The sequence below is a fragment of the Anopheles coustani genome, chromosome 3 (genome assembly GCF_943734705.1).
Source record: "Anopheles coustani chromosome 3, idAnoCousDA_361_x.2, whole genome shotgun sequence".
Lineage (NCBI taxonomy): Eukaryota > Metazoa > Arthropoda > Insecta > Diptera > Culicidae > Anopheles > Anopheles coustani.
Window position 1 is genome coordinate 58,309,892 of NC_071288.1, and position 27,112 is coordinate 58,337,003.

Genomic DNA, 27,112 nt, shown 5'->3' on the forward strand with positions numbered 1-27,112 from the left:
TCTCAATGAATCGTTTAAACTCACGCGCTTAGCCAAATCCACGCGCCGTTAATGTCTATTCTATCTCACCTTTAGCTTTTACGCTTGGTACAGGTTTATTGGCGTCGAAAATTGATGACATTTGATATGCTTCCCATACAAAATCAGTCGGTAAGAGTTATGTGTATCATGATGTCACAGAGTATGCAGAGGGAGGAATATTTTGTTTGTTTATTTTTTCCTTTATGTAGCTCTTTCTACGCGGATTGAAATGATAAATATTCTTCCTGGTATTCGCGCCTCAAATACAGCTTTTGCAAATATGCTGATTAACTATCTGAATGGTCAATTGTTTGATTCAAATACCAAACACACCAATTTGTCAACTTGTCTACATACATGATAGAGGACATCACGCCTTACGTATTGCCTGGCGCCTCAAAGCTAGTGAGATTTTTACGGTCGAGGTAAAACAAGGGCACGCAGCCGGCACTGTGCACCATCATTTCTTAGCGACATTCTTTAAGACATTCCTGCGATGTACTGCCTTCAAGACTGTTTTATGTGTGAGTGTGTAGTTAAATCCGACAGTTCATTGGCCTTCAATGTGCTGTCTACAGTCTCAAAGAACTGTAGGCTAAACAGATTGTTTTCAGTAATAGACATTTTCGATACATGCTCTAATGATTGGAGCATATGGCGTTACTTGCCTTGTGTCATTCAAAATCTGTTGTGTTTTAGCAATGTGCTGTGGTGTACATACAACAATATTTTCTTATTTATTGCACCTATTAAGTATTTTGAGCCATATACCCTCAATTAGCTTTGCAGATAAATTTTATTTTTGCTTAGTTTTTTATTCGAACTAATAGAACAATACTAAATTAAAATTCAGTGGTAAACAATGTTATTTCGTATCACACACTCTAAAGATACAGAAATGCGCAACATGCACAGACAAATCTTTCCACATAGTTTGAAATTCTGCTTGAAGGGGTGTTGTATGACACTAGATCGGTGCAGAAAAAATGGAAAGAATTATGAGTATCATAAAAAAAAAACGAAAATCATGTCGTCGTTATGGTCGGTCCCGTAGTCGCGGCAGAGAAACAGCCATGGTCTAATTCCAGTCACCGATGATGATGGTCATGATTATGATGATATCCCAGCACTTCACTTCGGGAAGGTCCTTAGTTAGTTGATTTATGCCACATTCATAGGTTAAAGTTGTGGTTTTTGATAGCTTTCTGTCTTTGCGTTTCCAACAAACACTCAAACGCCGAAACGGCATAGCAACATTACGATTGTCGTATCGCACTTCCCCTGAGAAACCCACAGAACGGAACATGAAACAGTGATTTGCTAAGAATCATTTAATTATGCAGGATATCGCAGGTTCTTTACATGTTTAAACTGTTTGTTCATAAGAGACAATTTAGAATTAAGCCCTACGTAATGATAGTTGGTTTTATTTCTAGTTTCTTCTTCCAAACGAGTTAAGAGCTCGCTTATCTGTTCGCTAAAACTGTTTATAAATACCATTTTGGACAAGTACCATTTTGGTCGAGTTTTTCAACTTTTCATAAAAAAAGCATTGAAACGAAAGAGAGAAAAAATTACAAACGATACTCTCAACAGACATCAATACTTTGAAAACACAGTTCCTACTTTCAGTCTGCCGACTTTTCAACATAGTCCAAAACTGAACTTTCTCCACTTATACACTTACATTAGAACTTGTCAACAGTTTTTGGATGTACCAGATATCAAATCTCTTGACCAGACTGCAAGGCGGTAACCAGAGAAGGGCGCCGCATTCAGTTTGAAGAAGTTATAAGAGAAAGCAAGATAAAAGAATGGGAAAAACTTCCAACACTACAATAAATCTGTTTATGGTCGCCCAGGGGGCGCCAGCTTCCGATACTGAGCCGGATGATAGAGCTAGTTCGTAGTTTCCGCTATAGAAGATGGTGCTGTTTAAGACTTAGTTCCGCTTGGCAACAGCGTCCAATCTACCCGACACTGCACGGTGGCCATGATCCAGCCTCATCGGAATCTGTTAGAATTGTTTACTTGGCTGGGGGAACGTCGTCTTCTTTTGCTGTGGTATGGAAAATAGTAGCGAATTCAGAACGAATTTTAGATGGCGTCTGCAGTCGTTTATATGCTGATTGAAATTAATCATGCCTTCTTCGAATGGGCGTACTTTGTAAAGAGCAAAGAACAATTTTACAGCTGAGAGGCTTACTAACTAAATAGAATATCAATACCAGCAGTGCCCGATTCGCTAGCTTCTGTTTGTTGAACAATTTTGTCGCTAGACGTAATTGAAACCACTGCTGTAAACTCGAACCACCAAAATTGGAATACTGTTAAAAAAAATATTTTGAAAGTACACTTATCGCACTTCAGCGAGATAGGTTCAGCACACATGCATGTTAAATTTTACACCAATGCACGGGTGTGTATGATGTTTCTCTTGATATATGTTGCAATTGCATTCAATTATAACCTCATGATATGACATTGATCATCTTACCTAGCCTAAGGGGTACCACGCAAACATGGTATAGGAAGTACTGGAGAACACGGTATGGAATGAAAAATATGATCAGCTTATGGAATCTATTAAGCTTTAAGATTTGTTCTCTTGACCTCACGCTAGGTTGTTACATAAGCGAGCAAGAAACGAGCGAATGCTTATATTCGATGATCCGGCAGCCTGATGTAGCCTCAATACACCAACTGGTTATGACGATAAAGACGAGGGTTATAAAAGACTCGATTCTTGACGGATTATAAAAGCCGTGCGTGAATCGACGCTTACTGGGTCACAAAGTGTTTAAATAGATTTCTGATTGAAAACTGGTTTGTCTTACTTTGAAATGTACTCCTAAGAGCGCTTCTACTGTAAGTAAGTAAGTGTTAATGAAATTGAAAACTAACACTTGTAATAGCACTAAAAAAAACTCATACTTTTTCCACAAAGACACAATCCTGAATATTTTGGATTACAATATCAACATATACTTTTCACATTGCGTTCATATAGTGCATATAAAAAAGTATGAAGTACGAAGTTCATCACTCAATTTAAATCTAAAGTAACAGTGTAGTTCTGCGGCTTATTATCGATCGTTCTTTGTCTCGCTGTGCGTGAGGTTTACGACGTGTCTATCAAGGTACTTGATTACGTGTTTAGAAAGTACTTGAGTTTTGATTGGGTAATTAAGTAACATTGAAGCAGTCCTGATCATGTTAATACATTTGAACCCTGCTGCCTCCGTTTCATAGTGTTGACTGAGTAATGGTATGTGTCTTCAAGAGAAAACTATAGAAGAAGAGGAATGAGATGGAACATCGATCTTCCGGAATAAACAGGTCTACCAAGATGTAATGGCAAACCATTCTAATTAGTGTTGAAACTAGCTGGGAAAGGTAACATTAAGACATTAATCGTACGGCGATTGAATTGATTGTTTTTTTTTAATTTGAAAAGGAGAGAATTTTCTAAGTTTTGTAACATTTTATATACAATGAAAATTGTATTACAAAATTGATTCCTTATAAATCACATTTAGTGAAAGCTTTAATTACGATGAGAGATGTAATAACATAAAAAGTATACCCATATGATTTTGTACAATAATGATTCCAAATGGTACGACTTCCGCACAGTCTACGTCACTCCATTATGCCTTTTTCGTTCGGTTTCTTTGATAGCAAGTCACCAAACCAGAAAACAGGTTATGTGAAACCTATCGTTCGATTCTCCTGTTAACTTTCCCCCCGTCGTCTTCAGAAAACTTACCATTTTGAAAAATAAACCATTTTATAACCACCACAAACCCTCTGATTCTGCTGAAGAGCTTTGTTGCACATGTTATATTTTACAGCGTTCTTGCAAACTACACTTGGAGACAGTTGGAGGCATGAGATAATAACCGTTGTGTGATTGATAAACAAAAATAAAATATTCATTATATTCACTCTCAGATGGAGACGGACCGCCAAGGATGATTGTGCCTCAATTAGCCGTGATAGAAAAACCTGACTAGCTTTATTATTGCTAGGATTAGCGGATCCCAGCAGCACGCAATAAAATTAGCAATAATTTATTGCATTGGTTTTTGAATTCCTCCTCGTCTTAAGCTTCCATATAACTGGAAGATTCGGAAGTTCAAATTAACTATATTCATTTTTCTAATATTTTTTATTTTGAACAAACTAATAATATAACAATTAATCATAAAAACGAAATGCATAATTTATATGGATCATAATAATGTTGTTCATTAAAAATCAAACTTCATATATTTATTTTGATATGTTTAGGATGAATTTAACATACTGAAAATTAAGTCCATGTTATAAAAACCATCCCAAGCAGTTTCAACAACATGCTAACGCTAACGGAATTTTCAGATGAAATTAATTTTCTTTATCTTGCAACGATGTGTCTTTTCTCGCTTTTGAGCAATTATCTCATCTTTTACTGGGCATAATATAACTATTAATTTGCACCGCAACTTGTATGGGGAGAGAGAGAAAATAAATGTTATAAACGAGATATTGTAGTTTGCATTAAATCCTAATGCAGATATTTAACATTTGTGAGAAAACCACGCATTGTGGGTTCAAATCCCAACCAAGACGGGAACCTCTACTGTACGAGAGGACTGGCCGTCCACATACGCAGAGGAAACATTTTAGAAAGTTCTCAATAGGTAGGCATGAACAAATAATGTCGTTTGGTCAAATAAGAAGACAAACAGGAAAGGAATGCTAGTGATAATGCCATTTTTGCGCAAAATAACAATGCATAACATAACTACGCTGGTTGTATAAGTAAATCTGCTACAGCAAAATTAAATTGTTTTCATTCCCGGTTGAAAATACCAGGACCTTTGGATGTTTTCAATAGATACTGTTGGCAACAAAAAGACTATGTCACTACCTTGATGTGATGGATTAAAAAGATTGTGATTAAAATTTCTCTGTTGAAAAACTTCCTCATCCCATTTTTCAAGAGCAAACAAATACCATGACTTATGTAATTTGTTTTTCACTAATGTGGAAAAACTTAACATAACAGATGTAAAGCGGTCAATTCTGGATTGTGCATAAAAGACACACGAATAAAGATGGTGCCACAACCGAGATACACCATATTCCACATATACTATTCAGTAACACGCCCCGTAATTTTGAATGATTAAATAACGATAATCATTTTTCAATTAGCCTTGCAGAGAGATATCCTTATAACGTAGACAGGTGCGTACTTCTCAATTTGCGGTCATTGCGCTAACAGCTTTTTGTCTGAGATGGTTTGTGATTTCTCCCTGTCACTCATGCTTGTTTTGCACTAATTGCATGAACTATCAATTTCTCATTTGTGAACAAACTAGTACACAAGCGCAGTTGGAAATTATGAATCGCTCATTAAACGTTCGGGTAATTAACATCAGCCATAGCGAAGTTGGATATTCCAGCAGTCTCAGTGTATGTGAGATTAAAAAAAGAAGAAGACTAACTTGAATCTTTAAAGTATACACAAATCGAACCACATTTTAAATGAACATTTCATAAATGTAACTTCTACAGTTAATAGGCTTAGTGAGGGTTTACCTTGAAGTATTTATACAGTCAATCCAATGATCAGTTGCAATTCAAATCGCATAGCTTTTTTCAAAAGTGAGTGAATCGTAAAAAAATTATCTGAACCTAATGTATTAAACATGTTTGATTTTTTAAAATTTTACAATAAATGTAACAAACTACATAAAGATTGTGTTTATCAAGGTAAATATGGACTTTTGCTGATGATTGTCAATACCTTCGCAGCCGTTTTGATTTTTGTTTTTTTTTTTAAATAAACCGAATGGGGTCCGCGACAGCCGAGCGGTAGCGCCGGTTAGAAAATCGGCCCATGAGCGCCGGGGCTCACCACCTCGACGGCGTGGGTTCGAATCCCAACCGAGACCGGACCCTCCCCTGTACGAGAGGACTGACTATCCATGTACAACAGGGAAACAAGTCTCGTAAACCCTTAACGGGCAGGCATGACCAAGAGGTCGTTACGCCAAGAAGAAGAAGAAGAAGAAGAAGTAAACCGATATCGTTTAAGTATAGCGATAAGAGCAACTACAAATTCAAGACCCTTCGTGAAGCTCTACATGTCAATTTAGGATTAAAATTGAAATTTTATTGTTTCTACAAAAGAGAATACAACTTAAAATACACTATGTTAATGAAAGCCTATATCGCAAAACATACCCAGCACGTTGTCAGTAGCTACAAAACTTTACGTTAATCCTATATAGTCCGTTAATATTACATAACCGAAAATGAAAAGGTCAAATCAACAAAATGACTGTACCCTTTAACCATCATTTTAAGCAGTGCTTGCTGCCTGTATGATTATGCCAATCCATATAGCATTTACTATTGTATAATAAAAACAATCTTAAAATATTGCGGCAATTCAATAACAAGGAAAAAATAAACAGGCTTTTCTCAATGTTATATAATCGTACTGGTTCGAATTGAAGCATAGTAACCAAGGAAAAGAATATTAATCCGTGAATGATGGTCACTATTAATGTGATTATTTGGAATCTGGTTGATCAAGGATGGTTTTACCGTGATCTACATAGCAAAGTTATGTGTTTGAGTATTTTGAAAACCCCTTCATTTTTTAACGACTTTACTGCAACATTTGTATAAAATATAAGTGGTTTTTGTATATGTGTCTAAAAGTTTAGCGTGGTGTTAACCTTTCTCATGGTTTTGGAGTTGATTGTCAAGCAATCAGCAAACAAATTTATACACAGTTAGTCCATGTGATTGCTTAAAACTGTTCAATTTGCTTAAGAAAATGTTCGTAAGTTCGTTTACGTTACGTTACTGTGTGTTTTTTATCATATCAGGTACGGGATAGTTACTACGGAAATGAAAAGCAATTTTATGTCCCGATTTTTTTAAATTTTGATGCATCGGTACTCTTTGTTATACTGAGGAAACCTATTTAAATTGGTAGTTTTTTAGATAAAATTAGCAGATTTCAACAATACCAGGTAAAAGTCGAATATACGACACTTGGCAAGGTTGGCAAATTTATTAGAAAGTTTCATTATATCTAACATTCATATCTTGCAGGTTTATGATATGCAGGGTCACCCAACAAAGCGTTATTTAAAATAATTGCTATGGTAGAAAAAGGTCAGTGTGGAGTTAAATAATTATAAGTCATATAATATAATAAACAAAAGGAAAGGTTGTTGTTATAAAAAGTTTGAAACAAAAAAAACGAACACTTTGATTCGTAACATACATGGTAGTTCCACCATAAAGTATCAATCTTTTTATAAAATGTTTTGAGAACGCTTACTGCATAGTTGATAAAGCTTTTAAGTTGTTAATCAATTATATTCTCTGTTCAATAGTAAAGCAAACAGGAGTTTATAAAACGACATAAGTCAATCTTTTACATAGTGTTGTCACCAACCTCAGCAGGTGTCCGTCATTAAATGGGTAACATCCACGCGCATGTTTGTCGTGTGTAAGTCTTTTTCTTACCATATGGCCTAGAAGGGCGCGAGAACATATTGTTAGCTCGGCGGAAAATAAAAAGGCACACAAGGGTGCTAATTCGTGATCGTATCGTATTTCTTCGCCTGATTGTCACCAGTGGACAGTGGACACCTTCGGATTTCTATCCTATGCCGTTACGCAGCCAGCAGAAACCAGCGATGTATCAATGTGGACCCCGTAGACTCCGGTAAATCGGGCCGTTTCGTTGCGGTTGGAGTATTTTATCACTCAGTTATATGCTGTTTCTGCCTGGTCAAACCCAACAGTTGTCCTCACAAGTTGCCGACGGTAAAGTGTAGCGCCATAAAATAACGTCCGAAAGGCAGTAGAGATAAGAATTCCATCGGATGCCATCGGTGAGCCTGACGCATCGTAAACTTATGCAAAGGAGGATGGAGAAAAATGCTGTTGAAGAAGCTATGGTGGGAAAGCTGATGCTGTGACCGCCTGTATTCTTCGCTTGGTTTTTTGTCACTGTACCAATTAATTTGGTTGAAAAGACCATCTTCTGTGTGAGCTATCCGCAGCCACCACCACTTAGTTTTTTTCCGGTAAACTGACGAAGAACTGACAAAGAAGAAGCGACTGTCGGTAATTTATATATTTCCTTTTTTTAGAGAGTATTAAAAAAATACTTGCAGCTCGTGTAAAGGCACACCTGTGCTTTAAAAAAAACATTTCGGATACTGTAGCTATCATGTTTTATGAACACTAGTGATTTACATAATGAATTTGAAATGTATAGAATTTGAACGGTACGTAAGTTGTTTACAAATGCAGTTCTTACCGTTACATACATACATTTCATAAATATATATATTCATACGTTCGAACCATTCTTCGAACGCTTTAAGGCGGTATTACAGAGAGCAGTTAAAAGAGATGGTTCTCTCGCTGTGTGGGTAGCTAATTTGAATTCGATTCTTAACCGCCAACCCCTCATTAACGCCCGATCTTCTCAGGAAAAACCTCGATAAATTTATTGCACAGCAGGAGTTCTCACCAAGTTGGGCTTTGAAAAGGCTCAAACACTAAAGGAAAGGTGAGATAATGGAGCAACTATAAAAAATAAATAAATAATTCCTCAATACCTCGTAGTTCCTCAATACATATTTCATCAACCACGATTATTCAATTTTTTATATATTCAACGAAGAATATATAGACTAACGGTAACTAGTTAAACTATAATTGAAATAAAAAACAAATTTTCGCAAAAATTAAACTATTATGGAACTGGTAAAACCTGTTTTAGCACGGGAACATAAGACATATATATATTCGGTATGGATAATGTTATTTTGAGAGAAATGAAATAAATTCGCACCAAAACTTTTTTATTCTCGAATGACATAAAAAACAAGGTGATAAACTGAAATACGTGTTGGGTATCTTTCTGCTCGTCAGAACCAAGGGAAGATATTTGCATGATTATTTCAATATCATAATCAAAATAAACCCGAATGGCTTAAAGAAATATTTTATTGTCTGCCTATTGATGTTAGAAGCAGTACTATATTAAATTTAATGGAAAAAGGTCAAATGCCAGTGGAGGAATATGTTAAACATAAAACCCCATGAATCTCGATGAAGAGGGAGAAAAATGGATTACAACTGTATTTTATTTTAGCTCGCTAAACTATCTTCAAACATCGTAAAATGCCACACCTATAGAAGAAAGAATCAATCAACATCACATCGGTACATTTCTGTTCAGTTGCTGTATCTATCCATGGGAAAAAGCGTGCCCACAACATAGATGAAACGACAACTCGGAAGAGCAGACACTGTGGTCAGGTAATAAAACGTTGAATTTATCGACACCCTTATTGAATGATATTGTTAATTAAAATTCTTCTCTCAATCCTCTAGGGGTAGTAAAACGGTGGTGATGTTCATTAATGACCGAGGTGGGATTTCGTTCAGTAGAAACTTTCGGTCTCAGGAGACTCATCAATAGTTTTCCAGAATCATTGATACTGACCATCGTTCGTACCAGTTACATTATGGGCTGCATTATAGCCATTCCCGCTTAGCGACCAGCACCTGCTTGAATGAATGATACCGTTACCAAATTTATCGGAAAGACCGGTTTCAAATGTTCCAGATGGTATGGATAAATTTCTCTTTTATTTGCTAACAATAATTTTATTTTCCTTCCCTACTCATAGGGCTTTGCGGCGTTAGTCAACTCACCGTGACCATTACGATGAACGAAGTATCGAAGAAATGACACATGCTGCCTGTTGCAGGGTATGGATAATTGAATTCAGAGAACATTGAATAAGCTATTATGTACAGCCCTACACGCAGCTGGGAATATGTATGCTTCTACTTCACTTTAACCTTAGCCCCTAAGTTTCTTTTTTATCAAATATATATGAACTCCAAGTGACCTCATCATTCACAGTTTGTGAGTCTAAATGTAACCTGCCTTTGAGAAAACATTAGCTAAAACCTCCGATGTGAGATATTGCTGCTTCTTTCGCTATCGGTAGACAAATAAAATTAGGCAAGATTTATGGTCATTTATCACGTGACTATTCCCCATTAAGGAGCGCCCAAGAAAATTCGGTATGGGTTAGCATTGCGTTTTCTTTGAACCTTTAAAAATATATTTCGTCGAGTCTTGAGTAAACAAGAATTCAAAAACATGGATTCAAAGGTAATGTTGAACAGATTGGTTGAAAGTTGGTTTGTATGTTCGCATATATAAGATAAAATAATAATGAAGGCTACAATATGCTAATTATACTTTGATTCGGCCAGTAAAATTTAATCTACAGTACATTAGAAGAACAATTAAATCTGTTTAATGGTATAGATTGCAACAATGACTTTATTTCGTCATATACATTCAACTAATACAGATTTCCAAAGCTCAACATCTGGAAGTTAGATCTGAACGGAACGTGCCTACACTTATATAGAACGATCACTAATAACTGCATTGTCATGGAACTCAAAGCTTCCAGATGGTTAAACTCGATGATCGATTTATCAAGTAATCACTTGCGATAATAACGCGTGGATGCCGATAGGAATCGTATAAAACATTGACTTTCCGACGTTGTTATTGGTGCACAACTTCATTTTTCATGAGACACCTTCCATACAAGTTCACCTCTAACACAAAATTCCTCTTAGGATTGTGCATGACATTAGCTTATTGATAACTTCATAATCGTCAATCTGATCACGCCAACTCGATATGAGTGTAAGTACCACTGCATTGAATACGATGCAACTGCTAAACCTCAAACAGGAAATTCAACGTCCGGCGCCAGACTGTCCTCTCAAGACTTGTTTTGCGAAGCAATCCATTAAAATCATGCCCACAGTTGGAGCTCTTGCATGTCTACGCTATGGAAAATATCATTTATGTAAATTTGTTTCCAGCAATACGGGTAGTACCTAAGTTTTCGATCTCAATAGCTCGATACCCTAGAACACTTAGTCAGTTGCACACTTCGACAACACAAACTAAAAAAACAGACGGGTGCGTTTTTATTAATGATAATAAATGTCGGTATTCACTCAACACCCAATCATAACACGATCTATATCGTGTACACTACGTTACTGTAAGGAGGTGGTACCATTCTTTGAGCACCTTCAAATAAACTGCTCAATCATTTCAAATGATTTATCCGACAGAGAGTATTCCCAAAACACACCACTCCTCTCGATCACCTGCAATGAGGGAAACTAACGAACGACTTGTCATACAATGACAGATTGCACCGACAAGATTGCACGCGTTAAGCTGATGAGAAATGTATGTAAGCAATGCGCGAAGGATTTCTGTATAGAAAAGAAGTATGCACCCATGCACATACGTGTCCTGCGAAGAAAAGAATAAACGAAGCATATGAAAATGTAACAAAAAAAAGGGTGCACCATAGAGACCAGTCACTGGAACGAAGACCAATTCAAAAACTGGTCAAGGAGGTATTTTTGCTTGATCAGCCAGCAAAACACGCTAATGGCGCGAACAAATTCCACCAAATAAACTCAGCGTACGTAAACAATAGAATAACAAAATATGAACTCTACAAAACCGGTAAACATCTATTATATAAAAAGGTACAAAAAGATTTATTTAACATAACTTTATTGACCTTTTCACAAAACCACGATATTTATTGACACTGTATGTTAAAAAGGTGGTATATTCATTCTTTACTTTCAATGGTTAAATCTGCTAATTGATTGTAAGCAAACAAGTAATCCACTTTGAAGATTAAACTGTTAAAGTTAAAGGAAATTAAGTTAAAATGATACAATCGTTCAACAAATTTTCTTATTGGATAGTCTTACTACACAACTTTCTACAATAAACCACTTACGTCTAGAAGTTGTCGCAGTATGGTCTTTTATTTGTCTGGCTACGTTTCGAAATGTCACCAATTCAAGAGCAATAAAATGATGCTCTCGAATAAGTAAGAGAAAGTCTGGATTGTTTTCTCCGACAGGCATAGAGCGGTCAACAGTACTCTTGACTACTGCATAGCATTAACGTTTATTTTCAAGATACTTTATTCCATCTAAATCTGCAGTAATTATTCACCTGCATAAGGCAGCATCACGTTCGAAATCAGACAAGACCATTGTGTTTGCACACGCTTTGTTTGTTCACTTCTTCAAACCAAGAGATAGTTTTACAATTATTAACCGTCATCTCTTGCAATGAAAGTCGGAGAAATGTGCGGAGCCTCAAACCGCACCCGAATGGTACCAGATACTTATGGTTGAGTCGCCACTGAAGAGATAGTTTAAGAGTTGCTTGCATTGTAGTATCGCAGCAAAATCCAAAGCAACGACAACAGGCTTTCTTATGAAGAGTGGACTTGGCATATGCCTTCGTTTACCGTCGTTAATGTGAGACTCGTCACACAAATGGACACATTCGAAACACACGTAAACACGTGTGAAAGAGGTGGCCAACAAAATAACTACATCAATCATATTGGAATATAGCCCTCTGGGGCTTGGACACATGATGTGCGTATGGAATGATGCGTCGGAAACGAACCCACGGTTTGAATTAGCAATAATTCTCTCCTTTGAAATACATAATCTGAACAAACATTTCTCAATAGGAAACACTTCATCGTAAGACTAAGAAATATGAGCAAATTTATCATCCTTCTAATAATGATCCTGTCAATAATGCAGCTGTGATGGCAGTCATTTTGCTTTCAGTTTTATTTTAAAAAAACGAACAGTTTTATACTCACGACTATCTTTTCCGTTAAACTACACTGCACTATTATATAGTAATATATATTTATAAATTAACAGAATATTGTAATAAGTATCATAGATATACATTAGAATTATTTTCATCTGAGTGACTAAGGAAAGTAAAAAAATTAAAAGAAGTTATAGTTCTACACCATGTTGCCCCTCGAACTGGAATTTGAAAGATTCATTACCATTTTATTGCTTGGCACACACAGTGTATGTTAATTAGCATACCAATAGCTTCAGCATGTGGAAAGGGATTTGATCCTTTAAGTCGAGGCTATTGTAAATGTTAACAACAGCAGAACGGTCGTGAAGAAGTGGCGTAAGAAATGTCGGATGATTCGTGATCTATATTTTGTAGGAACTCCACTACTGAAACAACATTAAATGGACCTGTTAGGGCTGAAACCCGTTTTAAATAGTTTCTAGTATAGCACCACAATTCTGAACTAACATGTCGAGTAATAAAAAGAAGCAACTTATTCGGTATAACAACACGCATTTGACTTAACCTACTATTTTACAACACACTGACCACGGCTAACAATAAATATCGTGACAGAACCGACAGACTGTGATTTTTTTTCTTGCGTTGTCTGTCCAATCTAATCCTAGTATTGGAACAATAAAAAAAATTTCAATTCATCACACATCACGCGAGCGTGTCAAAAAGAAGGATGACTGAAAATAGACCAATAAAATCTCAATTTATGGTTACCGTATGTTTACTTTTGATAAAGTGGGTTCATAATAACATTTTGTGAATTTCATTAGTTTGAAAGTTTTGATATATGATTGGTCGGCATTATTAAACGGAATTATCACGTCATCCCAATGAGATGATCAGTGTAGGAACAGCCTATGATTTATACTTTAAAAACAAAATACTGATATATAAAACAATAATACTTCCAAAGCTACTTTATGCATCTCCAGTGTGGTCGTAAGTGTGCGAGTACACACAAAAAGAAGATGCAAATCAGAACAAACAAGATACTAAAAATGATGGTAAACCTTCACTGGAGGACCCCTACCAATCATGTTCTGGAGCTTGCTGGTGTGGATCGAATAAGCAGCCAGTTGCAATTACATGATCTAGTTTTAAGATTGATAGATAGAAGGAGTCGATAGATAGGGAGGTCCGCGACAGCCGAGCGGTAGCACCGGTTAGAAAATCGGCCCATGAGCGCCGGGGCTCATCACCTCGACGGCGTGGGTTCGAATCCCAACCGAGACCGGACCCTCCCAAATCACAAATAAGTGTTCCATTTCTTCTATTATGTTTCTGAGTAGCCATTGAAACTCCGTTCGCAGAAGTCACCCAGATTATATTGGCTTTGGATGATGGTCCGCACTGTTGACTGTGGTGGTTTTATTTGCCGGGCTACTGCTCCATAACTTTTTCCTTGTTCGAACATCTTCTACCTTTTGTGTAATTGTTATAGCACTTCTTTACGCGACTTTTATCATTTGATGCCATATTAATTGCCTCAAGATTATCCTTTCAAGATTGTCGCTTCAAGATTATACAGCTTAATGAAACAAGAACCAGCGTGTCAGATCGTGTGTAATTCAGGCCGTTGCAGTCATGACCTTTAAACGACTGTTTAAAACTGCGTATTAAAAAGTTCATTCTACCAAAACAATGCAAAATTGATTAATTACAACTTAAGCAACAACGGTAAACTCTATGAGCTGTCATTTGTAAAACAAATTGCGTATTGCGAATTCGCGTATATCGAGTACGGCGTACTGCGGGGACTTACTGTATATTGTAATGGCAATGATATTTTATTAACAAAACTGATAACTAATTATGGAATCGTACGCAATTATTATAAATTCATGAAGTCAGTGGAATAAAACAACTGAAAGGAATAAATACAGAACCAAAAAGAACGTTTATTGAACTACTTTGTTTTAACTGCAATGTACGCAATCATTCTACAGCCTTGAATGTCCTTAGGTCTTGTAGTAGCGTAGAATTATGATGAAAAGAAATCAGACCTTTCTTCACAAAAATAAACAACAACATCCACGAAGAACTGGAGCTAATACCGCACTACACCCTAGACGGCTTTGATGCGGATACGATATTACGGATTGGTAGGTAGAACACGTATCAGGCGTGAAATAACACTTGCTAGTACCGTATCGTTGCGGCAGTGAAAGAAGAAAGACCTTTGTCCACGTGCAATTTGCGACCTTTTTTATGTGTATGTGCTAAATTAAAAAAAAAATGCGACAATATGGTGCTATTTTATAGCGTGACTTAAGGTCGATAATGCTGATGACGATACTTTTGGAGACGAAAATTTTCCGCTATTTTCGCTCTTATTAATGCGCCTTCGATTGTTCCGTTGCCGTTGTCCCACCAGCAATAAACACCTTTTAGGTGAACTGGAGGGGTCCGCGACAGGTTTGCGGTTGAGCCGGTGGCCCATTAGCGTTGGCCCTCCACGGCATGGGTTCGAATCCCAACCGAGACCGGACACTCCCCTGTACGAGAGGACAGACTATCCATATACGCAAAGTTAAAAGCCCTTAACGGGCCCCCCCGTCAAGGGCTCAAGGCCAAGACGGTCCTTACACCAACAAGAAGAAGATAAACAATCAGTATTGAATGGCAAAGAAGATGTTTTAATATGGGTGTGTTGCATTTCCAATACGGTTCAGTAACATTGTTAACTGTTTGTTTCGTTCGTCGGTGAAATTCACCGCACAGGACGTTTACAAGTTTTCAGTCTACATACATAAGATGAGCAGATTTGCGCAAAAACTAGAAAATGCAGATTGAGGCTGCAGCCAAGAAATAAAGTAAACACTCTTCTTTCCTAGCATGTTTTTAATAATATTTCAGACAATTGAGAAATAGGAATCGCTGAGGAAAAAATATGTCCCACATATGTATAATGTATGTAACATATGTTTTAATTTGACTATTTTTGCAAAAGAGTTTCAAAAACCAACATTATGCGACATGATTTATTAAAAGATGATATGCAAAGAGAGCGTTGTTTTCCTCATGAAACATGCTTGGTTTAAATATTTTCTCACAACAGTTTTTACGAATTTCGCAACATTATCCAAACGCCCACCGTCGCGCAGCGGTTTACCACATGCAGCACAGGAAATTCATGATGGGACATTCTTCCTTGCTGCCGATAACTTAACAAACCTCTTTCTTGTTGATCCAAAATGGAATTCGACTACGTTGGGTGGGATAGCTCATTAGCATACTTGTGAAATCCAAAATCTTCAATCTAGATCACGAGAAATGTACGGCTGTGTTTCCTCTTTTTTTTTTGATAATGAAATTCCTTAGCGATGCAGACAAAGTGGCATCATTCGATAGATGTGAAGATAAGGACCTATGTAAAAAAATATTTGAATTTACAACAAAAACAAGTTTTGATATTCATCTATGCGCACAGACACGATTTGTTCCGGAAATCTTTTTGGCGCTTTACAAAATATAATAAATAAATACTGCTTAATTTCGTTCACCTTTTAATTAGTTGCATGAATCGTCTCCAATCTAAAAAATCTGGCGCCAAATTTAAGAAATATTACCGAAAATCAAAGCAGAAAGAGAGGTAATTATTTTCGGGTTTCTTGAGTTTATACTTCTCTTCCTCTGCTTTTATATCTATTTCCTTCGTTTTTTGTCTATACTCTCAAAAGATTATACCTTATCCCCTTACACTTTATTCAAATATTCCAGCCCGTTTCCAAGTCTCATTTAATGAATATCTTCGAGCAGGATTAGTCGGTCCGTAATGCGGCACGTCTTTCAGACTACTCATCTCCCGTGAACGAGATAAGAAGTCTGCGCTATGTAACATAACCGCTTTCAAAAGAGTCCAATATAAGCAAGACTGCGATCGGTAAAAAATCGTGCCACCGAAACGAACTCACCAGGGCAAGTTTTACGATTTTTTCTCAATTAACTAAACAGCTGATGCTAGCTGTTGTGAGCCGTGGGCTGTTGTGTAGAGCCTTGGGTGAGTCGTTCAGCCGGTGGCCTTTTCGATGGTCTGCACACTGCTGCCGATACTTTGGTACTGTTTCGTTTCAACTCTTCATATTCTGAGCCATCTTTAAAACCAGACATTATGGAGATGAAGCCACTTCGCCGGATTTTATATTGTTTTAAGTGTGACAGGATGTGACACGGCAGAGTTGCTCTGCCTTTTCGAGCCTGTCCCTCCCCTCGATTTACCTGAAAAGATGCACATGTATTGGTATATTTTTTATATACATTTATTTATATATGTATATATTATGCGCCTCATTTTCTCTGAGTTTTGCGTGGCCATTTACTCGCCAGTTCGTCTGATTCGCTGACTGCCAAGGCCTACAACAGAGTTACAGAATTTTTCGATGGGGAAAAACGACGATTCCGCACTTATTTATTGATTGGAGTATTCAATTTTCTCCATCAATGGGTAGGAATCGTTTTTTGTTTTACCTCGATGCTCACAAATGGTACAAATTATTGTAGAGATTGTACTACCACACATTTCTCTCACACATACTGATTTAATTCAATGAAGTCTATAAATTTAATCAGCATGGAATTATTAACATTTCAATTATATGCGAGCAAACCGGTGAATGTAAATTATCGGAATTGTTTATTGCATAACACATTTTTAGATGCTTTGTCTAGTATTGACCGACTTATACCCCAAATTATACTTGGCGTACGTGCTAATCTATCCTTTATTTTATTCCTTTTTAATTTAGAGGAGGTAGGGGGTCCGCGACTGCTAAGCGGTAGCGCCGATTATGTGTTGGAATCTCAACCAAGACCAAAACCTCCCCTGTACGAGAGGACAGGCTATCCACGTACACTAAGGAAAAAAGTCTAGTAGGCGCTAGGCGGTAAGCATGACCCAACCCGATCGTAAGGCTCAAATAGCTGCTAATTTTTAATTTGAACGGCATGCCCACGTCAAAAGTGTGTAACAAGGAAAAATATAGTTCAAGCTGTTCCCTTGATTAAGGAGAGAATTCTGGATTTAAGGAGGAAGAAGTTAAGTGGGAAGCTCGTTTCCTTGGATTTCTCACAGGCCTTTGATCGCGTCGATAGAGATTATCTATGGAAACCCATGACATCTCTGGATTTCAATTCGCAGCTGGTGAGTCTTTTGAGAACAATTGGAGAGCTTTCCTCATCCCGTTTGATGGTAAATGGTCAGCTCTCTTTCTCCTATTATTTCCAGCAATCCGACAGATAGAACAACCCTTGTACAATGTTTTTGCTGCGATCAGGACGACCTAGTGTATGACGACCTGACATATGCTGACGACATCATAGTCGTGACTACAACTCTTTCTAAAATCGGGAGGGTTAGAGATGCGATAGAAGCGTTTGGCATATGCTTGGGGGCAAGGTTGAACGTTGGGAGTAAGACTATTGCTCTGGATATCGGTCACATCACTGTTACCAACAAGATCCATATCTCATGGATTCGGTTACTTGAGATTCTGTTCTCCAACTATATTTGTGAGGCCATAGGACACATCTGGGATGCGGTGATACAAAGCTTTCGACGACTGGTGTGTCTCCATCAAGTGAGAGACCTAAAAATACTGCAGAAGGTCATTCTGTTCAATGTTCTTCTTCGCGCGCAATGAACATAGGTAGTTTGTTATTAGCCTGATTGGATCCCTTCTCTGGAACGGCTCCGGCGGGAAACGGATCCCTGCCCAACAGCTAGCGGTGCCTCGAAACCGTGGGGGACTCAACCTCCACATCCCAGCTGAGACAACCATAGCCTTGTTGACCAACTGCTATGTGGTGGAGTCAAGACGCTAGTGGGACGGCTAACCGCGAAAATCCAGGAACATTCGCCAAAACTGAATTGGAAAATTGTGTAGAAAAACATCCACTCCACAAAATTGTCATCGGATAACACCTCAATATACCTTGTTGCGAATGGCAAGGATCCACATGGGTTGCTGCTGATGCGCATGGGACGTATAACTTCATCGTAGTGTATATTTTGTGTTGAATGTGATACTCTGGAACACAAGTTCCACCGTTATTACCACCTGGGACCTGCTTCAGCAGTGCATCAGGAATGAAGTTTCAGGTTGTCAGTTCACATTTCAGTGTCTCCGTTTTTCAGTGCCCCGAGGAATGAGCACTGCGCAACGAGTAACAGTTCTTTATATATAAACGAATAAATCTACACTTTTCTTGTGATACTAAACTTTAAGGTCCTTTTGTTATTACGTTTGCTATTTAAAATAAATAGTTTGTTAAAAAAAAGTGAATTGAGCACTGCCTGTGACTGTACTATATACTATCAATCATTCTCGCATCATAAGAAGGTGTTTTTGGGAACAAATGCATTTGAAAAAAAAAATGCGGTATTAGCAGTATTGGCAACTTCTTCTTCTTCTTGGCGTAACGACCTCTTTGGTCATGCCTGCCCGTTAAGGGCTTACGAGACTTATTTCCCTGCTGTACGTGGATAGTCAGTCCTCTCGTACAGGGGAGGGTCCGGTCTCGGTTGGGATTCGAACCCACGCCGTCGAGTTGGTGAACCCCGGCGCACATGGGCCGATTTTCTAACCGGCGCTACAGCTCGGCTGTCGCGGACCCCCCAGTATTGGCAACAGGAAGGATTAAAATGACGTTTAATATATGTACCGCAAAGGCAGATTGTATTCCATTAAAACGAAATTCGACTAATAAACATCGTGCTTTGGGAAATGCTTGCAAAAATAGCAAATTACTTTGGAGGATACAATATGGAACATATGGAACAAACTGTACATACAAATACATCATTATAACATAACATCATAAATACCATAAAATGAAACTATTTTTCCATAGTTAATCGTTTAATAATTTGTTTTCCACAGTTGAGCATTTTAAACACTACTCATCGATCTCGCAAAATCAGTGATGAAAACAATTACCAACCAAAGAATGGACGTGTTGATGGAAGGCAGGTTACACTTTAGTACAAAATCCAATCAATACCGCCGACAGATCGCACAAGCCCTACATTTCCCACATTGCCATGTAATATTAAAGTGTATGGGCGGCTGCAACTTGATGACGCGGTTGAACAGTTTCGTCCCCCAATCAACGCCTCCGAATAATCAATCCCGTCAGGGTTTTACCCTGATACCCCCGGCATGCAAGCGTTCGAGGGTGAAAAATTGCTGCGGTAGCACCGAACGTTTCGTGCCGCGAGTATTCGGTCCCCTTCACACAGGATTGTGTTCGATGGCAGCCCCTAGATCAAGTGACCGTTTGAAACCGTTCGATTGCGTTTGATTGCGTCACTCAACTCAAACGTTTTTCACGACAGCTACGCCACTCCCACAAAAATCCTTGTTTGTGGCATTCCAAAGAAACCGGAAGTATCTGAAACATAATAGATGAAACTAAAGCAAAAAGTACTCTCTGTGAACTAGGGACGAACGTTCCAGTGAAAAGTTGTAACAATGAAATCCATTCTGTTCGGCAACTAATGATAGGATGTTGAAAAAAAGAAAGGAGACAGTTCCGATCCAAACAAAAAGCCGCTTCGTTTGGTGTAGTTTGATAAAACCTCTCAAGGCACACTAGTAGAAAAGCGGTTTACCAAATTAATTCAAACAGTCCAAGGAGTGATCATCAAATCATCCTTTGATCCGCAAACAGTAAGGCGAATTTTACGTTTACGTTAACCAGCACATCATTTCTATTCACTTCACCAAATCGTCGGAATCGATTATATAAAAATTATAATAATGAAATTGATGTATTCGAGGCCGCTTGGCTTTGGGGGACCCATGAGCTTATAAATAAAGAAGGGTACAAAAGGCCGGTTTAGTTATATTTCAAAGGGATTCAAAAGGGTCGAAAAATGTGAATACTTGATTAAAACTATAACATATGCGAAATTCATTCATCATTGATTAAATTGCCAAATTTTGGTATACTAAATGTAGCCCAAGCAGTGGTAAATTTAACGGTGCGCGAACTGAGAGGCCGCGGGGGGCCCCGAACCTTCAAGGGCCAAGTTTGTAAGATTTATAGTTAAAAAAATTCTATAGAATTGATCAATTTTCATCAATGATCGACATCATATAGTAGCCGGTCAATATTGGATAATTTTAATGCAACCTATAACAATTCTTGCTAAGAACCATAACGAAATAATGAAAGGATGGCCCCGTATATAATCAGAGATGAAGAGTAACAATAGGAAATTAGTCTGTATTTGCATCAAAACAACATAATTTTGGATTATATCAAGCATAGGATTTAAGTAATGCGTTGCAAAGCTTAAACTTAATACAAGCAATGCGTTTTGATATATCCTGTTAGATTTTGCCATACATTTGAAAAAGCTGCATAACATTTTGAATAAACATAGTTAGTCTTTAAAATCCTGCGTAAAACGAGGTACGTGTTTAAACTTATATTTTACACGGATTTGAATGGCTGAAGTAAAATTATATAATTGTTCTACTCTAAATATTGAGTAAGAATTGATATAAGATTGATAAAATCAAACTTCGAACCGCCTCAGAGCCCAAGGCATTATATAAAAAGATTTTTGTTGTTTGGTTGGTTTTCAAAACAGTAACAAGTTTAATTATAACTTAAACAACGTTTTATTATAATAATATGCTACAAACTTATGAACATATTTTTCAGTTTGTTAAAGGAAAATAAACATATTGAAAATGTTGTCAAAAAAATATTAATTTTCATTTCAAGCCCATTTCTTAATACATCCTTTTGAAATATTGGTTAGTTTTGTATGTCAACTATCTACGATAAAACCAACAATCATACCTGCCTCTGATTGGCTAGATCGGATCAAGAAGATTTTACACGATCGTAAGTGATAGTATCTTGCTTGGGTGAATCCTCTATGGCCAGAAGCATTTGTAAGCGGTCTACTCGAAACAATAGGCGGGGATAACGATTTGACCGATTAGCATAGTACGACGCCAACGGCCAATCGTTTGGCTCAAAGCACTCTGTCGAGCTTCAGCGTAGCCACAGCTTCTGCTACCTTACAGCTATCGAAGGATTGTGCGCCGAGACGATGGTTTAAGTTGATCAATTCAAATCAATCGAATATTCATTAGCCCATTGGCCCGCGCGGCCAGTTAAAAAGATTTAGCGATTGTGACCACTTTATCTATTCGACAGCTCCCAGCACAGCGAAATAAATTTTAAGGTTGCCTGTTTTTTGTCACTTACAAAGAAGAACCTGAAATGGTAAAATACGCAAAAGTGGTATATATTCCTTCGCTGTATCCATTCTTAAATGAAGTGAAGTTCCAACCTATCCACTGCTACTCATGCTGTTGATTCATGGTTGGCACGCACTTTCTATGGGACACATAATTTGTGAAGAAGTAGATAGTAACGTGTTGGCTTTGAAACTAACGGGTTCGAATACCGTTGGTTTGATGGGGACATTAGTACTTTCATAAGATTTTTCAATACAACGTTAACGGTAAGAACTTTTGTTTTTGAGTGTCTCACTGCTCTATCTCTCAATTGTGACATTTTCTTTATTACCGTGGTCGATTTGCATCATTCTTTTCTTTTCAAAACGGATATTTCGTTTTAAATGATAAAGCCACGAACGGCGCTCAGCAGAGTACACATAAATTTTTGCACCACGCATCAGCCCCGTACACGTAGTTCATTTTTCCCACGTTCGATGCTATCATTTTGCACCACCGCTGAAACGTAGGTGGGCGCTCGGCAGACTCCCGGCATCATTCTAGATGCCGTTACTGTCGCCGTCTTGGGCGGAGAGTCGCCAACGTGCCTAATGAAATGAAACATTAAATCGCGGCGCGACAGTAAATCTTGACGTTCCTCAGCAGGATGGGCCCGCCGAGGGAAAGGGGAGGGGTGAACAAGTGGGGTGGGGAGGATGGGAGCAGGGACGAGATCCACTAGCAGCGACGCAGGTTCCCGCTGGAGACGATCGAATAAAGCTGTGGCGGAAGAAAACGAAAAAACAGAGTCCCGACATCGTGTGGCAACGGTACTACCGCGTGGTTTGGTTTGTTGGTGGATCGTTCCAATAAATCTGCTTGCTGTGGCCAATTTTTCTTATTCTATATCGTCCACACATCGTCAAATTTTAAAGAAAGGGAAAAGAAGCGCCACGGCCGCGAATTTGCAACTAGTGCTCGACTCGATGACAAGTAATTCATTTCCGCTGCTAGACAATGCTAGACAGCAGCCTGCCAAAAAAAAACAAACAGACACACACATACACAATTTGGGATACAGGCAGATCCGTCCGATACAATCTTTCATTTGTCACTGTAGTCTTTCCGTTTATAGAACACGCCACTTGGTTACCATTGCGTTAGGAGTGCGCCGGGAGACGTGAAAGTGTGTGGCGGTGTGGCTATGAGAGCATAAATTTGTTATGACATTGCCGACCTCGCCTTGTTAACAGTTGGACGCTTCAATTCTTTTTAGCATTTTGTTTGATGCTAGCTCTACCACCAGCGAACAGTTTGATTCGTTTGCTTTGCCATATTATCGACCGAAGGTTTTTTTGCTTCACATTGCAAAAAATACTTTAAAGCGAGGATGAAAACGCGCCTCGAAGTAGCGAGACGTATTAATTCTGTTTACAATTTGAGCTGACGTTAAAATGTCAGCAACGCTACATCCAGTCCCAAAGATGTATGCAAAAATATGAAAACGATAAACAAAACCACCACAAGACCCTATCATCGCTCTTGGCGCTGAAAACCATAAACTTGCTTAAGCAAACCTTTTTTTCAACTGATTTTTATACCGGCGGAGTTTTGCACACAAAATGCAGTGCTCTCAACCGAATGCATACATTCGAACGTACATTGGAACAAGTGTATTGACAAAGTCACAGAAAACAAACGACCGCTGCCAATGGATATTTGATCCTCTGGTGCAGAAGCTTCCGTAACACAACGGACTCCTACAAGCATTGCGCCCATTGCTAAAACATGTCACTACTGAACAACTGCGGTAATGAGCAAAGAAGAAACATTCGCAAACTATGATCAATTATGCCAATACGGATGGTACGTAAATGTGTAAAAGGACAACCGGGTTCTACAAGCACTACAGGAATCGAATAGAATTTCCTCAGGGTAGTGGGGAGCATATTGTGTCGGACGATCGGCAGACAACGTCTGATTCTTAGAGTTCGAATCACCAGACACCAAATCACTCGACTTTAATGTCAACGGGTGATTCTGACAGGTGAGGAAGCAGCCGAAATGTATCGTAGGGCACACGGGCACCATGCCCTCGAAGTGTGCGTGTTAGTCCCGGTTTGTCGAGTGCTTCCGGATAGGGTTGCCTTCTTCTTGGGGTTGGAGCAATGTTGCGGCATTGGCGGAAGCAGTTTCGCTGCGTGTCAGCATAATTTTCCTTGCTTTCCCCATGCTTTTCTCTATTTTTATCCATTCAATTTCTTTTTCAAACCCAAGTAAGGCTTAGAGATGGGTTTTTATGATAGGGGTTGCCTCATGCAGCCCTGAATTTATGAGTATGCGGCCCTGAAATCTACTTCAAAAATCGATCCAATTTTCTTTTACCATTTACTTTTCATCACTTCTTTTAAGCTGGTCTACTTTGCAACCGCTGAGTATTATATTCAGGATTCATCTGTATAAGGCCCGTTAGCCTGCGATAACATAGGAAGTAAGTAGACGCCTTCTGGAGACCTAAGTTTTTTCGCAACAGTCCTTTACCGACTTTTATTTTACATTGGCTTTCGCGTGTGCGGATTTTTTTATCCTACTCTTAATTTCGCTTTCCATCTCTATCGCAATTTCTTTCATTATATATTGCATTCTCTATCTTTTTCTTCCCAGCTCTGTCTTCCATTCGCTCTTCCTTTCTTACAGCTTGCATCTCTGTTGCTCTCTCTTTCTTTCAACCTCTCACACTCTTTCGTTGATTGCCTCTCTCACTTTGATCTTCTCTCGTATTGCACGATTCTTTCTCACTTTCACATGCAGTCACTTTTCTTTACCAATGACCACCGCGATTTTATATTCAACTCTTTTTAAATTTTTTTTTGTTAGGCTGTGTTTCCTTATGAGTTTTTTTATTTTGTCGTAGTCTTCCCTTTGTCGTCGCGCCCTTTGGCAAATTCTTTTCGCGTGCTATCAACGCTGCAGAAACCCGACCAAAGCCGAAAAGATACGAAAGCGAAGAAGGAAACAAGCGCATCACATCACGTGTTCTGGTTTCCACGAGTTGGGTTTCTTCGCGGCCCCTTCTGTCTGCCCCTTTACCCCTCCCTATCGCGCGTGCCCTCACGGATCCACAGCACAAAAATGCCTATGTTTTGTCCTTCGCTCACTTCTTTCTAGGCTTCTGGTTTATTGAGCGTATGACGTACCAATGACTGGCTCCTGGATGCTGTTTCGTTTCGTTAAACGTACCGACTGCGAAAGAATCTGACGGTTTTACCGCGAAAGTTGAAAGTAAAGAAAATCCTAACCGGCGTTCTTCGCTCTTTCTTATTTATGATTCGCTTCGTTTCTGTCCAAAGTGTTCTTGATATTCTGGACGATCGCATGGGCAGGCAGAGTTCTGTGCGACAATCGCGAATCGCGATTTTCATAAACACGTGGTCACATTTCAAGCACCAACACATATCCTGTGCCACACATATAAATCCTTGTCTGCGACGCGAGCAAACGAACGAAGGCTGATGCTATGTTGTATGCATATACAATTCCGGTACAGACACGCCGAAACGTCCAAAAAGCATTAATTTAAACCCTTACGGGCTTACGAAGACCGGCGGTCTGCGTTTGAATACTTGTATACGAAATAACTAATACAATGTCAAAAATTGATTCTATGAAAGTTTGCCTTTTGTTTGATTCCAACATAATTCAGATTCTACTATACGGCTTTTACAAATAAGTTCAAAAATGCTAAATCCATTTCATGAACGAAAACTGGGAGTTATACATAAGGTTGCCACCTGTTGGATGGATCACCCTTGGGAGCGGATGTATCAACACGATCTCAAAAAAAAACAAAAAAAAATAAACTTTAAATGTTTCGAAAATCGCTAACGTCTATCAACGCACCATACATCTTTTTTATTTTCTCCCTTTGTTAAATTCGCATTTCGAAATAGCGCCAAAGCGCACGGTCGGTTCGCTGTTTGAATTGCAGATTTTGTTGGCGGACCAACGGTGATTTATAGCCGAAACGCTACCACAAATTAAATCACCGCCAAATTGGCGTTCGTGGAAATGGAAGCAACAGACAACCGGAAACTTACCTGAACCGGGCAACAGCAGGATGGTCAGGATCACCGCCAATGCCTGGACACATCGCCAGGATGTATCGCAATTCCAGAGATGCTTGGTCATGGCAGAGCTACACGAGTCGCGGCTGCCTCAGCCGGTCGGGCTCCTTACGATAAAAATTCTGCACGTCGAGCACCATCACAGTTCAACGGTGCGTTGTAAGTTACTGTCGACCTGCGGTCGTGTCGCGCTTTTGCTTTGGTTGCGTTTCGTTCGAGCCACTATCGTTTCCTACTGAACCGGTAGTACCAATCATTCGAAACAGTAGACGGGTCCAACAGAGGCTACACCAAAGGAATCTGATTCTCGGGCAATAATGAATTGGATCTATATGTGTGCTTTCACGACCCAATTATGGCCCAACCGATCGGCGAAATACATACACTGGTACTTTCGCTTGACAACTTCAACTAGCAAATTAATCCAAATACCAATTTTGTCTTTTTGATTATTTATTCATTGATTCATTAATAGACACTCAAAAACATCACACTGTAATAAGCATGCTTCCAGCTTCGAGTGACGGCTAGAAATTTCGTTCTGAAAAATTCAGACTAAGTTGTATCACTATTTACACTCATCAATGGAACGCAATGAGCAAACGCATCCTTCAACCCGTGTACCACCTTTGCACACGCGAAACAGAGTAAAACTAAAACTGTATACCTAATACGATGGCACGCAGCATTGCCACACAAATTTTACACAAAAAATCACATTCAAAGTAGGTTGCCGAATTTTGCGATCCTTTTTCTCGCGGATCGGGGGACAACTCTTGCTTCTTGCTTTTCCTCGTTCACACGCCCCATCCTTTTCTTACTCAAAACGATGCGGCTATCGCAGATCCTGAATTCAATCGTGACCAACTTCGATCCAATCGGAATGACACTTGCAAAAATATGTTTTGTATATGTTGCATGCATCTTCGTTCTTCTTACAGCTGTGTTCTTTGCTAACATCA

At 38.6% G+C, this 27,112-nt stretch overlaps 1 protein-coding gene across 1 annotated transcript in view; it reads right to left on the reverse strand.

The window, feature by feature from the left end:
• LOC131263677 (protein kinase C-binding protein NELL1-like) overlaps positions 1 to 26,214 on the reverse strand; it is a 47,950-nt gene extending 21,736 nt beyond the window's left edge. Inside the window, exon 1 of the mRNA XM_058265918.1 lies at positions 26,124 to 26,214. Within this exon, the coding sequence (XP_058121901.1) occupies positions 26,124 to 26,214 (91 nt within the window). The remainder of the gene's footprint in view (positions 1 to 26,123) is intronic.
• Positions 26,215 to 27,112: the final 898 nt, after the last annotated feature.